We start from the raw sequence: 18,346 nt of genomic DNA on the forward strand, positions 1-18,346 counted from the left end.
TAATATAACGATTTCAATGAATGACGATTTGTGATAAAATACTTGATAGTTGTTATTATTCTTATACAAATAACAGCAAAGCACAATTTAACAATATTGAGCGTTAAATAAAATTTAAACTGCGATCGCATATTTTTTTTTAATCGAAATTCCAATTATTTTCAAGTCTGAAATTAAATATACTAAATCTGTAAAATATCATAAATTCGTTTTTTCTGGTATTTTTTGTAAGACTTGAAATTTAGTCGATTCATGAATTTAATGACCATAAAGGCTTGAAACTTCTAATACATTATTATGCTTTTATAAACATATATTCTAAAACCATTAAATACAGAGAAAAATAATCGATCTTTATTTTTATGCTTTGGTTAATTTTTGAAATAAAGAATAATTTAATCATATTGAATATTCATATAATTTCTATAACACATTCAAAAATATTGCACGTCATGACATGAAAAATTCACCATCAAACAACTATATTATACCATGTAAAATTATGTTATAGTTATACAAATAAGTTTCAAAAAAATAAAATAATATAATTAGTCTTAGATTTCTTATTTTACTGTTGCCTTAAATATCTAATTATAATTTTCCCAAAATTATTAATAAAAAATATTTCGAGTTAAAAATCTAACATTGCGTAAATTGAAGAAATTGTATATTATAGAATATTATGTGATATTATATCGATATCATGTGCGTCCACATAGTGTTATCAAACTTTTCTTTCGAAATAGATATTCATTTCATGAAATAGAAACATTTCCTGTGTACATATTTTTTTAATTTACATTAAACCTCCATGGGTAACTTTTCGTGAAAGTAAAAGTGCATGCAAGATGAAATTCCGCTCTAGAAGTATCAACATTTATCATTATACTGTATCGCTTTACTTCAAAAAACATTTGTTTTAGAAATATTGTATATAATATACTATATATTATCAACATATTCGGTATTCCATAATATGCGATATGCGTGATGCTATAAAATACATTCAATTTGAAAAATCAAATGGTGACCAATCTCACAATATAAATGTAATGATTAATGAATTAAATTATACTACCCATATCACCGTCATGACATAATTAAGTCAATAATTACTAACATTTATAAAATACACATGTTTCAATAATTTTATGGCTGCAGGTGTATAGATACCTACTTTATAATATTATACATTATATAATGTAGCCTGTATGACTATTTTTTATGTATCACTAATATGTTTAATGTTTATTGATATGCAACTATCCAAGTTAATGAAGAGTGCAAGTACCTACTCATCTTATACCTTGATATTAATATATTATTTTGTTATGAATAGGAAATAGCAATGATAATACAATTTTTCTATGACTATTCCACGTAAAATTACCCAAGGGTAGTATAAATTAAAAATGGTTCTGCTTTCATGCAATTATGGACCCGTCTTACATGTTATAATCGAATTCATGAAATGTATATTCATTACATGAAAAGTTCGATTAGTGATTACATCGTGTGAGTAGTGAGTGTGACATATTATACCTATATATAGCAAGATCAAAATTGTAACAATCGCGCGTTTAACAGGCCCTAAAGACGTCGTGGTTGGCGTGTATTGTGTATTTCTCATATTATTATAATGCCATTTATGCATATCATTGTCATACAAATAATTGAAGAATAGAATGATTTTTATGTATTTCTTTAAAATAAAATCTAAGTTATTCTTATTAATTATTATAACTTTTAAACAAAATCATTCTGATTTAAATTCTCATTCTGTACCTACGTCAAGATATATTATAATTATAATATGTGATATTACTATGATAAATCATTTTTAATTACAATCCACAATATTATGCTAATCTCGTCTATGTATATTATATTTAGATATACAACTACACAAAACATTTAGTAAGTATTATTGCATTAATAGTAACGAATATGACAAGTATTGTGTTTACCTGTCTAAAAAACGATGGTAAATCGTTAATCACATGTATATATATAATATTACCTAGGTATTTACATTATCATCAGATATACTTTTTAAGCTTTTAAATACACTTAAAATAGACCCTGATTCAACCGTAATGTGGTTTTAGAAACACTAAAATCAAAATGTATTATCACTATGTTTATAATATTTTATTCAATAGTATTCCGTATCGATGGATTTCATTCTATACACTATAATAGTATACCAATCAATTTCTCAAATTTACTTTTTGTTATATTAGTGTACAAACTATTGTAAATTGTATTGCTTAAAATATAATTTTATGTCGACTATGATCATTATCTGTGTGACTGACTGACGACTACTGTGTGTATATTACATTATTAGCTATAATGTTCCACCTCAGTACTAATAAGAAATAACTAATCGTTTGTTATCGAAAAATTCGTGCTATAAAATATAATATATATAATATATTATACGGCCTCGTGAATTTAATGAAATAGAAGTCTAGATTTCGATCAAAACAATATGGTGGAACAGTGGGAGAAAAACATTGTGTTTTAAACAATAATAATACATGTAATATGTATTAATGTATTTTTAGTGCGTAAATATTAGTACATTGTTTGTATAATCGTATACAATACGAGTATATGACGAGGCGTGTCTATAGGTCGTGCCTATTATCATTGATTATATATAGTATGTATATACTATTATATATACTATGTATAATCAATGCTATTATGTACATGAACAACCTGAGAAATTTGACAAAACATTAATTACATACCTAAATGTGATATCAATATTATCGCGGTTCGTTTTAAATATAAATATTTTTATCTTTTTGATGTTTAGTTTTTATTAATCTCTTTACCGACAACAAGGTAATGATTATTTTTTTTCTTTCGAAACTTTAGGGTCCCTACTGGATTTCACAGATCACAATCATATATTATTAAACTTATTTAAACTTGTGCACTACCTGCGAAAAGGGTCTGGACACAACGATGCGACGACGAATTTGGTGTTTTATTACGACACATTACGTAGATAGATAACAGGAAACATCTCGTGGCAAACAACATGTCGTAGTTTCGGCCGAAATGACTTTTCTAGCGTAATTATTGCCACTAATTTCAGAGACACACTCAATTTCAAACTTCAGATACCCAAATAGGTAGTGTTAGACAGGATGTGTGCACTACCTGTGAATGACTAGGCAAATGCTAAGGCAGAGAAATCGCAAAGAAAGGGGCTAAGGAAAAGGGTCTGCGATGATAAAATGGAAAGGGTTACGCAAATACGCAATGCGTAGAGCGATAAAATAAAGTTAGACGTAATACGGGATGGAAAATTGTTTTTTTTTTTTGGTTTGCGATGGATGGCGGTTGGACGAAAAAAACCGGTGATGTGAAACGTTTACTACCACACCACCACAATAAAGTATTAACATTGTGGAATAGCCGATTCTTGTGACTTGTATAGGGTAGGACATCGGCTGCAGTTTAATATAATTTATATTATAGCAGATAAGCCTACTGGGATTTTTCATGGGATCCCTACGTATGCATTTTGGGCAATGAAGCCCTTTTACGTCGTTTGAAGGGTATATGTAAGCTTTATATTGATTATTAGTATATTAGTGTATACTTTGTGTATAGTTAATACTATGGACTATGGAGTAGGTAAGAACTACGGTTTACAAGCATTAATATTACAATATTGTATTACAAACAACCGATTAAATTCTGATCGATAAAAATAAATAACTAAAAAAGTCACGAATTTCAAATGTCTTAAATATTCTATTTTAATTGTTTTAGATTTATGCATGATAACATTTTTTATTTTTGTCTCTTAGTTTTTATACATTCTAATATGATGGAAGTTTATCAAAATTTATTAATATAATTATCAATTATTAATTAAGTTGTTCGACTGTTTATCGCTCCCCTCGAAATCTAAAAAAATGAATATTAGACGCTAAATTATATTAATTTTTGTAGATGATTTAGGAAGAATTGGAGGTGCTGCCTCCACGTTTTACATGTATTTCAAATATATTTTAGGTCCTCGTGAAATGTGTTCATTAATTATTTTTGGATTTTTCCTATGTATGATACCATATACCTAAACTTATAGTAATACTAAATTTTAGTTTTTGGAAAAAATAAATCTTAGGGCTTCGCAGTTCTGTTCGTGTCTCGGGGGCTTTGGCCAGGTTGACATTGATCTGTGATAATATGTCTTAAGCCGTATATACCTAATATTTGAAATGAAAAACGTTAATTTATAATAGTTAAGCCAGTAAAGGATCATTATTAACATTTATGACAAAAATAATAACGTTACATAATAATATATTGTCATATTGATACCATATTATTTTCATGTCAGGGTTAAAAAAAGAGTCCTTTTTAAATACGTGCTTTTAACTTTTAATTTTCCTAGAACCCTTTCTATATTATTACAATGGAAATGTACGGCTTCTCCAAAATAATTTTGAGGCCTAAGACTATACTACACTAGATAAGGAACTTCTATAAATTTACTTTGTTAGAAAGTGAAGCTTAGCTATGGACGGCCACCATTTTTTTGTTGGCAAAACATTTCATTCATTTTACAAAATGTATTAGGAATAACATCACTTTTAATGGTAAAATAAAATAGTAAATTTAAAATGATATATATAAAATATTTTTGAAACGAAGTTTCTTATGGCACGATGCAGGGCTTAGCCGGGAAAAAAACGTTCCTGACGAAATACTATAATTTATGATATATTAAACAGTTATTTTAGTCAAAACATCCAATTTTTATTCTGATCGATCTAGTAATGCGATAATACTTTTTAAAACAGATTTGAATTCGTTATTATGTCTACTTGAGATTGGTCAGTCCACTTTTCCCAATTATCTCATTATTAGATCGATCGGTAGGATGGAACAAAAAAAAAAGCTGGTGCGGTAAGTTGAAGTGACAGTTGTTGATTGATTATATATATCTTGCGTATATTGATCGTATAATAATTATTGATAATATATCACTACACTACGTATATTATGCATTTATAATTATTATAACTAATAAAATATAAGTATACCTAAGTATAAGTATAAGTATTGAATTGTATAGAGGTAATATATTTTATGTCACGCCTGCACCGAAAGTTTGGTTTTCGACCGCGGTTGAAGCTTTTTCCCGTCCAGTGGGCCATAAAGTGGGAATCCCCATAGTGCCGAGCGAAAAGTGGAAATCCTCAAAAGTGCTGGGCGCGTAGGTACATCACGCGTAGTCCATGCACAATCAGACACTGAAATCTATACCACGGTCCTTACAAAACATAAACTTTTGGTTATATCTTTTATACATAATATTACATTTTTATTTCATGAAATTGTTTTTGTAGAATAATCTGATTGTTGCATAATATATCCCTATATAGTGCTTTACATTTGCCGTAATTACATTTTTTTTTGTGCCTAGACAGATTTTTTTGGCATAGACTAGGTAGTAGGTTATAGGTAGTATAAAACGGGTATAACGTGAGGATTTGAAACAGCGTAATAAGATCTGCATATTATGCATTTATACTTATTATAATTTATAAATTATAACAATTTGGTGACTTAAACATCAATTTTAATGATAAGAAATCGGAAACTTTTAAAACTTTCCTTTTGGACACGTTCAATTTACATATTATGATAAGCAATCCAGCAGAATCTACAACGAGAGATGACACCACTATTGATGTAGTATATTTTCATGATATTTAGAAAAAAATACATCACAACCATACATATAATATTTTATTCATCACAGGCCTGTAATTTCTATTATAATTGTAAATGATTAATATATTAGTAATTAAATAGCAATGATAATAATTCATTTATTTTTCACATTTATGTTAAACACATTTACTTATTGATATTTACTTTTATTTTGAATGGTTCCACTAAAATGTATTTGTAATCTATAATATTTGTCGGAAAAGAGACTTCGTTTCTACCGAGTGTCCATGACAGCACTCAATTTTTTTTTTTAAAAAAACAACTGCAGTTTCAAAAATAATAAAATGCAATACAAGATAAATCATAATTATTATTCTTATTTACCACATAAAATACCATACAATTGCCAACCGAAATTGAGTGTTCAATTATTCATTTATTCCCTACATAGAAATCCTGTGGTTGAGGCTCGTCGCATGTCGAACTTTTTCACTTAAACCAGGTAGAGCAGCCTTTGGGTACGTTTATTTCCAGTACGTCACCCGCCGCGGACCCGGTTACCCGGTAAGTGGTCGCGGCCGCACGTATAACGCACGCGCGCATCGCCGCATAGTGACCGAGTGGTACGAGAGAAGAGAGACGACGGCGAGAGAGCGCGCGTCGTCCGCAGTCGCCGCGCCGTCGGTCTCGTCCGAGTCGCGTCCCCGGCGCGTTTTAGTTCGGGGAGCAGACTACCAGATGGCCTCGCCGATACGCGTCCGGTGGTAAATCGATAGAAGAACACAATGTACGCGAAAAGGCGCACCCGCCGCCGCCGCCTCCAAGCGCGCGCGCGCGCGCATTGTAATAATGTAATATGAAACAAAATAATATTAAAATAAAATAATATTATTACAAGCCCCGTGGCCCCCGCGGCCACGCCGAGTGTTCACGCGCACATGCGTACACTATAAGTTGTAGTCGTCGTAAAGCGGCCACATCATGTGCCGTTTGGCGGGTGGTCAGTGGCCGGAGTGGACGGGACGACGTGTTTGGTCCGGGTGGGGCGCGAGGTGGTTTCTCTACCGAGTACGTCGCCGTCGTCGTTGTCGCCGCCGCCGCCGCCGCCGTCGTAGTACTGATGTAGTAGTAGTAGTAGTAGTCGACGCCGCCGTCGCCCGTCCGACAGTCGCCGTTCTACATAGCTGGACGTCTCTCGTTCGCCGTTGTCCGTCCTCTTCGCGCATCGCGATCTGCGTTGTGTTGTCCTCCTCGAGCGTGCGTGTTCGTTCTCTTTGCAATATTTTCGGCACTGGGTCACGGGTTCCGGCCGGTCCACACAGATTGTTTCCGATCACCCACCGTCGTCTCGTCTGCGACGGCCAGTGGATTACACGCGTTGTCGGACTTTCAAAAAGCGGTCCGATTCGCCTCCCGGTGCGGATGGACTGACACGCAGTGTGGAAATCGCAGTGGAGACCATCTACGATATGGACAGGTAAATAAGATAGGTATTTTTGTGGCACAGGTGTCTCTTGTGCGATATAATATTGTATTGTTTAATTATGATTGCTTGTTATTGCCCACCGTCTGATGTAAGCCGAGGGTGCCCACCTGTTTACTCAAGTAAAAAATATAAACAATAATTATTATAAATAATAATTAATTTGAATGATCCAGTCGACATGGTCGTGTTATTATATCTGCGTAGTGCCTCCGATAGGTATTATTACATACTTACGTTTACCGTAGTCGGTTACCGCACTACGGTAGACAGGTGCCGGTTACCACCCTCCGTCACCCCATAACACATCCCCTGACGGTACATTCTCGCAGCAAACGGTCGACGATGCCGAAATCACGACCCGTGGGCGGTAGGTAATAAAATGGTCGTTGATGATAACGATTCGTGATAAGCGGGGCTGTTGGGTTCTTCAAATGAATTGTTTTTACCGCCGTTTCGGCATTCCAGTATCCGATGGCAGTATATTCGACATCCTACTATATTATACCTACTACAACTAATACTGCAGGTCTGGCTCATCCATTTTAGTCGAATCTGTTTGTTTTTTATTTTCTTATACACCCTCCAGTAATTCTATACCGGTTGGCGGTCTGTGGCGGTAGTTTCGTGTACACACCGTGTATAATATTAATATATAATATCGTTGATTTCATATAATATGATAATATTATACCAGTCTGAACTCCGAATGACGGCAAATTAAAACGTACCTCCGATTTGATTTTTTATAACCGTTGCCGCCGTGAAAGTAGCGCGCGGACCGTTGTTGTTAGTATACTTACCTAGTCCTACTTGTTCATTCCACCTCGCGCTTTTTCTCGTCGTTCGTTGTCCGATGTGAATGTGTTCGACTTGCATTCGGCAAACTCACAAATTACGTGGTTTATTTATGTTATACAAATATGACAGACGCTTAAATAAAATAATAAAAATAAATTCTACCCATCTGTGGCCTAACCTTATATTTACGTGGGCATACTGTTTAGTATTTATTATTATGTTTCTTACTAACTCCTACGATAGCGATGAATGTACCACCTCCGCGTACAGGTGATATACACTCAAAGTGAAATACTTGTACATCTGTAGTACTGGTGGCGCAATAAATTGTCTTTTATCCGTTTTAAACGCCGTAAACTGTGACTGTGACGGTGTTTAAACTAACGTGCACGCTACGAAAAATTTAGTAGGTATATTGTTGTTACTACATTACTACTAAGTTACAAAGTTTGGACGCGCTTTTATTACCATATTTATTTTATAAATGTTAAATGTCTATATCTGCGGGTACAATTATAAGAGTATGTGAGATTAATGAAATAGTACGTAACTTAGCTCGACAAAAGAAATCATACTTAGACATGATTGGTGATGCGTCCTATTTGTTTTTATGCATTTATTTGAAGTTACATTATTATATTTTATTATTATTTATTATTTTACCTAGGTACTTACCTAATTCAAGGCCTTAAATAATAAATTTATTTTCTAAAACTCTAATAGATAAGTCCTTAAGAATAACAGTTTTTTTTTTCGATTTTATGGTTATTCATTAATCATTATAGGTATGCTGGGCAATTTGCGAAATTGTTCTGTAATCTGTATCAAATGTGTGCCGCATGCGCTTACCGCTCACGGATAGTTGTAGTACCCAATAACTTAAGTAATAATTAATAACTATCTAGACCATTATAAAAACGTAAATACGTATTTAATTCAAAAATATTACAATCTAGTGCGTACGGTAGTGTAGATTATATAAGTACCTATCATATGCGATCATACTTGCGTATCTACTATTTAATATTTTGCATCATACAACGGGAAATAAAAATCTGTATCAGTTTAGCAAAGAACAAAAGCACGTCCCCTTTGAGCTGGCATTGACGGCAATGCTTCGGTGGTCATCTTTATTTTATTTGGATTTTTGACAGTTAGCCAAGAGCTGAAAAAAGTCGCCGAGGTTAATGCCCCTATAGTAAACGCCAACTATTGAACTATGCTTCGCGATTTTTATGAAATCGATTACTTTTAAATCATTTTTAGTACGTGATGGTTATCTTGACCATGTACCTATAGCTCAGACTGTTTAGAGGGCAAACTTTGATTTTGTATTTAAAAAGTCTGTCGTTTCGTTTTGATGTATGTATTTTTTCTCGATTTTAAAAATCTTATCTTTTCGATGTCATTATAAGTATGAGCGTTTATATCGAGGTTTATATTTATGATAAGGTACTACTTTTTTTTTAAAAACATTTTCATTCAAAAAATTTACATTCTGTACCTCGAGGGCAGAGGCACAATACGCATATTATTATATGATAATAGAGAAACAACAAAATTACGTAAACAATTTAAAAAAAGAAACGCCACCCCCACTGATTACTCTTTCAGTTATCTAAAAAATAATTTATTGTATTTAATAAGTTTAAGCATTTTTTATCTTAATTTTATAATATTATGTGATACAAATTATTGTACATCGTACCTATAGTTTCACTAACACGCAATTGTATAAGTTGAACGACATTATTGGCTTATCCAGTATGTATATCCCTAGAAATATCCCGATTTATATTGAAAACGTGACGTATCAAAATTGGATTATAAAATATACTGAGTCTGTGTAAGATGTTGTAAATAAATAGGGTCGAGAGAACGTGCTAATGAATAATGATATATAAATTGTAGTTATTTAGTTGCTATTCGATGGTCCAAAAATACATGTATAAAATTGTGCAAACTAACTGGAGAAACTACCAACTATAGTTATCTGTCCTTAATGATTAAACTGCACGTTTTCCTATATCGGAATATGAATGATTGTAATAAATAGGTAATCTAGACGTGCTAAAATTCTAAATGCTAACAAATCTTATATCGATACTTTGTAATATGTATAAATAGTTTAAATACATTTTGATAGCTCCAAATTATGATATGAAGCGTCAAATAGCGGTTAATATTTAATAGGTGTTTAATATTTAAATTTTAGTTATGACTTATGGTATTTTACACAACCCATAATATTCAAGGCGTATTTATTGTTTACTAAAAATGAAAATATTTGATAAGGTATATTATTATATCGGTGCCATATTAATAATTTTACATAAATAAATAATAGAGCTAATGCCTATCTATATTATATTATTGTTTTTTTTTTCTTAAGCTTAAAACGAGTTTTAAGAAGAATCTTTAAACCGGTGTTCATATTTAGATTTATTTTTCTATACATTTTAATATGTATTTATACTTAAATATTTTCACCAGTATAATTGTTACACAGAAAATGTTTATAACTCATGTCATAATATTTATTTATTTTAAAATTATTACTGTGACCTCTTTTGCAGATACATAATAATGTACTATTGGTGAAGCAAATTAATAAAACGTCCTCTGGTGGTAACAATTTGTAACTTCCGATTTGGAATGTATAGATATAGTTTTATACTGGTTATTTTACTTTTCCTGATAAATTAATTTTTTTAATTAAACTATTTACTCTGGTATAGCTAACTTTATACGTTGATAGGTACAATGTCTACTAATATTATTATCAAATACATTCAAATAATTTCACTTAATGCAAAACGTATACGAAAATGTCATGAAAATACATACAAGCTGATAATAATGTCCCGATTGAACGCAGGTGGGAAATCCGCCTAACCATAAGTACGACAAGCGTCAACAGCGCTCTCAGTGTTAATTTGTTTTGCCAATAGGTATACTTATTTTTACTTAATTACGAAGTACTTGATAACATTTAACTAATTTGCCATTTTTCAAATGTAGGTAAAAGTGTTATGAAATCATATTTTTTTTTAATTATCTGAATCAGAATATTACATTTTAAACTTTTAATAAAACTTTTTTTTTAGTTGTGCGAAGTAAATAAATAATTGTAATTACTATACAAATTTCCCCTACAGGATAATTATAAGGATATAAATATATATATAATATATAATATATATATATGTAGGTATAAGTACCTATATGTATATTATGTTTTAATTTGAAAATAAATAAAAAAAATTTATCAAAGAAAAATTATCCATAAATCATAATTAATGAATAATGATATTATTAAAAAGAAAAACATCTAACCCAGAATAAACACTTTTATATTGGCAATACTAAACGTTATGAACTTACTTAGTTACTTATATAATTATACTATATGTGTATTGTGTAGGTACCTAGTACATTACTAAAAATGTCAATATATTTATATTATATATTATGGTATTCTATGTAGTTGACTGCTTGATTAAATAATAAAAGCGAAAATAACAGACTAATAGATTTTCTTTACATTATCCGTAATATATTATATAGGCATGTTTATAAAAATATATTTTGATTTATAATCAAATTTTTTTTAAAACATTAACCTAATTATTTTTTAGTGAATAAACTGATGGTTATTGGATTTTATTATATGTTTTTAAATTTAAAGTTAACGATAGCATTATATTATACTAAAGTACAAGGGCCTATACTATCATTATAATATATCATATTATATTAAATAAATTATAAGGTATTAAAATTGATTTAAACTATATAAATTCTATTTATTTACATTCTATTAAATTTCGTACACTGTGTCTATTGTACGTTTATGAATAATTTTATTATGACACGTTTTTTGCTTTTTTTTTATTGTATACTTGGTTTTAAAATACAATATATAACTAACAATATTTTGAAGGTAATAATAAAGATATTATGTAGCTATTTGTATTATTGTTTGAATTTGATGTACACACAATTACAAAGTGCACAACAAAATTATTGTTGCATGCGTAATACCTAATACGTAAAATGTCACTATATAACGTGGTATCATAAATTTACATGATCACCGTTTCAATTATTTTCCCCTTGGGCTCTATTCGTAGATAATTAGTAATGTAAAATACTTCCTAATTGGTCAAAATGTAAAATTACAGTTATTTATCAAATGTAGGTACGGTACGCTTAACCCACGCCTTTTAGCTTTTGTAGTTTTGTATATAAAATGACACATATATTTGCGGATGATGTCGTGCTGTAATTAACCATAAAACAACAGCAATACAAGAGCAAATACTTTGTTCGGACACAAAGGTATACAAATTACAAATGAAAAAAAAAGCCGGACGGATATTCTTGGTAGGTATACGTTATATTTTATAACACAATTTTCCCTGGGGATTAAAATATATTTACATACAATTTCCGTTCGGTTTTTATCACAATTGCCAATGCATATCCCTATAAATATGTAATTATCTAATATCTACGACGTACGTGGTAATTTTTGTACCTTCTTAATATGTATGCAGTAAGTTTCCGAATAAACTCAATTTTTATTTTTACTTCCTATTTTACATAGAACACATTACAAAGTATATAATTCTTTGTGTATTGAATATTATGTTATATGTTGACTAAAAAATATGCAATGTTCCAATAAATAACATTAGAGATAATATTTTAAGAGATTCTTTACTGTAGTTTTCAGTTTTCAGTAATATGTCATGTTTTTTGGTCAAATGTCTACGTATCCATCATCCATGTACAATGTACCAATAATATGCTTGTTGGATTTCGGTTTACTCGATTTTTTGAATAATACTTTTCAAAAAACTTTCCTAGTTTTCGTAAAATATATAGTAATGTATGGTCATATTTTAACAATTTTCACTTATTGTCCTCAGCTAGTTACAGTGTTACACCCACCGCTTTTTATATATTTTTAACAAAGTAAATAGGTATAATTCTAGCTTTGGCAAAACAAAACAATAATAATCCTGCTCTAGTCACATGGACTTTCTCTTATAATTTATATGAACACCATAATATGACTATAGGTATACACGCACCTATCTATAATATAATAATACCATAATATGTAGCCTATATTTTAGGTTTTGCATATTATCAGTAAAAAATATTGTTATTTGTAGTTAAGTGAAATGTAATAGGTATTAAATCTAGGTTAAACAATCATACGAAAAATCTAATATTAAAAAAAAAACTAAATTTAAGCATGACTAATGAATAATAATTTATAATTAACGTGTTTCTAATAATATTATCTTCTCAATTATAATATGTACAAAGTATAGTTTTTAAATGACTTTCATTTAATCTATTGGATATTATTCCAAATACGTTAAAATTGGAACGAAAAATATTAAGTCATATAAATAAATTGCGCATTTAGTTTTTTTAGTTCCGTGGTATAATAATATTGTATATTATAAGGTGAGATTATCAGATTTAAACGTTTGTTATTTAAATAATGCTATCCATAGACGTATTTTAATCCGTATTTTAACATAAAAAAAATCAATTCAATAATATTATGATTTATTAGTATAATTCAAGGTATAATTTGTTTGTAATAATAAAATGATTTTTGATAACTGAAAAGTATAGATAGCCATATAGGTACTAAATTGTATTCAAATTATAATTTACAGCTTACAGTAGTATTATTTGTTACTGTAGTAATATTATTGGTATGTGAAGTTGAAATGACTATAGTACTGGTCTAAGTAGATAGTACTTGATAATTATTATTGTTAATCAAAATAGGACATAGAGCACAGGAGTCTGTGTTATTATTAGTGCGTCGTAAAATATAAGAGAAAATAATTTTAAAACATTATTTTGTTTCAACTTTGTGATTGCTTTAATATTGTATTTTCGTGTTAAAGTTTATATTATTTATGTAGGCATATATTATTATGTATGATGTCAAAATGTAATGATAATTTTCCTCTTTACGATAATTATTATCGTAAAGAGGAAAACTGGTTGGGACGTATAGGTGCATATTATGAAAATTAAGAACATACCTAACGACTTTGTACGTCTCAAGGTAATGTATTTTAGTGAAAAAAATGTTTATCGGTGTGTAAGCAGTAAGCACCATAATATGGTGGAAAATAAGTTGAAACGTAAAAAGGCATACCGTATATTATATTACACGCTGGTTTTACAAAAAGCTTTTGTGTTTCGATGTCTTGTCTTATATAACACAGTTCTTAATTAGATTTATAATCTAGATTAGTAACCCTATACCTAGTCATAATAATGCTTATATCGGTACGTGTGTCAAAATACGCTTAAGGTTAAGATGCCTTTACACCACATCGTGTCACGTCTTTTTGTATGCACCAAATACCTCTGTTGGTAAAATGTTATACTTGCAAGTTGAATAATACATTTCAACTTGTACGGCCGTGCAATGTGAAGGCATTTTTAGCGTTATTTTATATATTCACGGTATGTGACATGTGTGTCAAATTCTATTACTTACAAACGATCTATTTTTAATTTGATGTTAATAAAATATGTAGGTTACTAATGTTTTCAATATATTGTTCTACATTATACCATCGTCGATTTTCAGTAACAGCTGAATTGAAACGTATGTTTGATATCAAATCTAATGTTTATTATAATATAAATGTGTAATGTGTATAATATATAGGTGGTACACGGTGTACAGTGGTGTAGTGGGGCGTATACCCACTTCCCTGTTTTTCTGCAAGTGCATATACTTATATTACACATTAATAACATTAACTTAATAAACACATTATACGCGGGTGTACGAGTATGGGATTACATTTATTTTATAAACCAATTTGATAAATACATTTAATTAATAAACAAAAATGTTAAACAAACCTTAGCGAATAAAATTGATGATTTCCATAATCATTTTATTATAAGTATTCATAGTATTTTAGTATATACGACAGTACGAGTACAATACTGTAATTAAACATTTAATAATATATATGGATATATAGTGACCATAGGAATCTAGGGAAAACCGTCCCGGCAATAGGAAAAAAAGCCCTTTACCAACAAACACTAAACATTTAATGATTATGCTCTAAATATTCCAAATTGTCTATCAACTATCAGAACTATAATTGATATTATTTATTATTTAACAATAGTATGTAACATTGTTTTAAACATAATATACTGTTGTGCTTTAATAAGTATAGTATATTCACATAAAATATTTATGTAATTGTATAGTATATATTATTAAAACCTTTGTAAACCATCATATTATGTAATGGAAATAAAATAGGAAAATAGACAATAGTATATTAAAAATAATACACCTACCTAAGTTTGGTTGGTAGGTATAATTGAACATTCGCACATAATTTGTTGTAGGTACTAGTTACTGTATTTTGGTATTTTATTAATTAATTATAAAGAAAAAATGTACATCTAATAATTGTAATTTGTGGCTCGGCGTGGAGTAGTCTCTAAAATCAATCATGCGACGTGATTAAGAATAAGCAACGGCCGCTACCCTTAGTTCTCGGATGGGTGACCACCCGAGTTCGCAGTGTGCCAAATCCATGCCACACATACACGTGTTCCTAACCGACCGTCCCAACCCTACTGTACCAACCCTACCGAGTACCGACCTACAGGCTAATGACCTCAGTCGTGAAAGCCTTAAATCTAATAATAAAAATAAAAATATGCCATTAAAAAAATAACTAACAAAATTTAATTTGTCCGGGGACTTTGTTACCGTATTTTTATTTCGGGAATTTTTCTCTAGGGCATTTTTTTCGAATATAATTTCTAGGAGTATCCGGGTATGATTATAAAAGCTCAATTTTGGTAGGGTAGTAATATAATGTATGTAATTATAAATATTAAAATAATAACCACGCGTAGTATATAGGGTGTGCCACTGTGTCAGGGGCGAAGCCCCCAACATTTACCTATCAAGCACATTGAAGCGTGTACGCACTAAACAAATTACAACTACATTATACTTACACCAAAGTACCAAACAATTATATATCGTGAAGGTATATAAACTAAAAATTACAATAATTAAATTATAATATACAAGTCTTCAAAATCGTTTTGCAAGACGTTAAATGTACCTTTACACAGTACCTATATAATACAAATATAAAAATAATATATTATTTAATAAATCACGTATATATATGGACATATAGTATTATTTTATATGCTTAATAATAAGTACTTACACGTCTACATATTGTAGCAACGACAAACTTTACAAAGTTGCATTCAATACATTATGAAGGTATAGTAATCGAATTGAAAAAAACCACCGCCCTTAATAAACTTCTTACGCAACATTAACAAAAAATAATACGCAATCCTATATACAATTCATATAATATGTAGCTGTAATTTTTAAGCACAGTAAGTATATAAATTGCAATTGCAATTATAAACATACAGTTTTAAAAACTACAAATATAGTTCACCATTTGTGTTTTAATTTCTAGAGGCTTACATGAAGGTAGTGTATTTCTAACCGTATAATTACACTCATTGCTATTGAAGAAACCGTATTTATATCAAATAATTATTGATTTGCCGAGACCTCCGTTAATTGCCTCAGAATAGGTCACACACACACACACACACACACACACACACACACACACACACCCCACTCATCAATACTTAATCAAAAGAGTGGCCCTGTATGTACCCATCAGCTACGGCACCCCCACACAGTTAAGCATAATCTCAGAATCTCACCGAATCCAGGCACACAAGAAGGAGATGAGATAAAATTGGGAGTAGCGAAATTCAAAACACCTCTGATAAACTTCTGATCTCATAATACTATACATAATAATAATACAAATTTATTCTTAAACAAATATAATTACATAATGTATGTATTCATGTAGGTAACTTAACCATATTACTGTATTAAGTAAATACCTTTAAATGTATTACTTATATGTATACCTAATCAACAATCGTAAGTTTTACTTAATCCAAAATGATTCTTAAAATATATGTATAAAATGTTACAGCCAATGGCAGTTATAACTTTTATTTGCAAATAAAAAACAATGAACAATAAAGTTATTGAGTGTACACTATAGATACTAAATTGGGAAATAGTTTCTGTCATAAAGTTTAATTAAATATAAAACATTGTGCATTATCCGTTATTTTGTATGATAAGTAATGAAAAAAAATATATAACATGAATATTAGCATGATTGAGGAAGTTACCCTTTGGTAACACCCTTTGAATGGCATTCGCATAGATTTATGATGGTAAATCACGATTCCAACAATGTTTAATCTGTGAGAAGGCTTGTCAAGGTATATACTGCTCTAGCCATGCACTTAATAAGGGGATTTGTATTTGAGTTGAGTTTTGTATTGAAACGAGTGTAGTGTAAATTTTAGCTAATACTTTGAAATTTTTAATTTTCAAGTCATTATGTACTGGGTTTGGGTAGTGAGTTAGGTACATATCATGGAACACCAGTGTGGAAAGCAATGTTTTGGAAAGATTGAATGAGCTTAATGTTTTTGGTTTTGGCAGGCCCCCAGATTTAATACCTACCATATAATACTAGAGCGATCATAGAATTTTATATTAGCATTTAAGCAGTGACCATTGGCCCAGTAGCGCACATACAATTATTTTCAGAGGGGGGTGTGCTAATAATAATTTTCCCGAAATTACTGATACTGAAAAGGGGAAAATGAAATCGTAGGTATACATTTTCATGAAGGAAGTCATTCGGGGGGTGTGGGTTGTGACCCCTTAATGGTACCTCCCACTCCCATGTGCCCCATACTTAGTTAAATGCTGGTGCAATATCAAATAACAATCCTGTCCAATTTTGCTCAGAGGCTATAATATCGGTTATTAATGGATTTCATGAATTAAAGAATGATTGGATATTATGAATATGAACGGAGAATCGAATCAGATACTATTTAATGTCAGGTAAGAATAAGTTTGATTCGATTGATAAGACATATTTCAAAAAGTATACCTTAGGTTGGGGGCATTGTTTTAACCATCATTAAGTGAATTTAAAACGGTACCGTGCGGACTTTGGAGATCTATAAATGGAGATCTGTACAATCATCTATAATGTTTAAGTGCGCTTCTCAATGTTTATACAATTAATGATTATAATGCATAGATAAATATTATCGAGTATTGTTGAGGAGTATCTTATTTATTTAATATAATAGTATGATATGATTACATTGTTTAGATACAAATTGTATAATTGTGATAATAATTTCCAATTAAATATATTTTAGATCCAGGCGGAG

General features: G+C 30.3%; 1 protein-coding gene across 1 annotated transcript in view; it reads left to right on the forward strand.

Annotated features, from left to right (window-relative positions):
• Positions 1 to 6,825: 6,825 nt before the first annotated feature.
• The window catches only part of LOC100163282 (hexosaminidase D), a 40,805-nt gene continuing 29,284 nt past the window's right edge, over positions 6,826 to 18,346 (forward strand). The window contains exon 1 of the mRNA XM_001950774.5: positions 6,826 to 7,186. Within this exon, the coding sequence (XP_001950809.2) occupies positions 7,179 to 7,186 (8 nt within the window). The 5' untranslated portion in view covers positions 6,826 to 7,178. The remainder of the gene's footprint in view (positions 7,187 to 18,346) is intronic.

The sequence above is a fragment of the Acyrthosiphon pisum genome, chromosome A1 (genome assembly GCF_005508785.2).
Source record: "Acyrthosiphon pisum isolate AL4f chromosome A1, pea_aphid_22Mar2018_4r6ur, whole genome shotgun sequence".
NCBI classification, from domain to species: Eukaryota; Metazoa; Arthropoda; class Insecta; order Hemiptera; family Aphididae; genus Acyrthosiphon; species Acyrthosiphon pisum.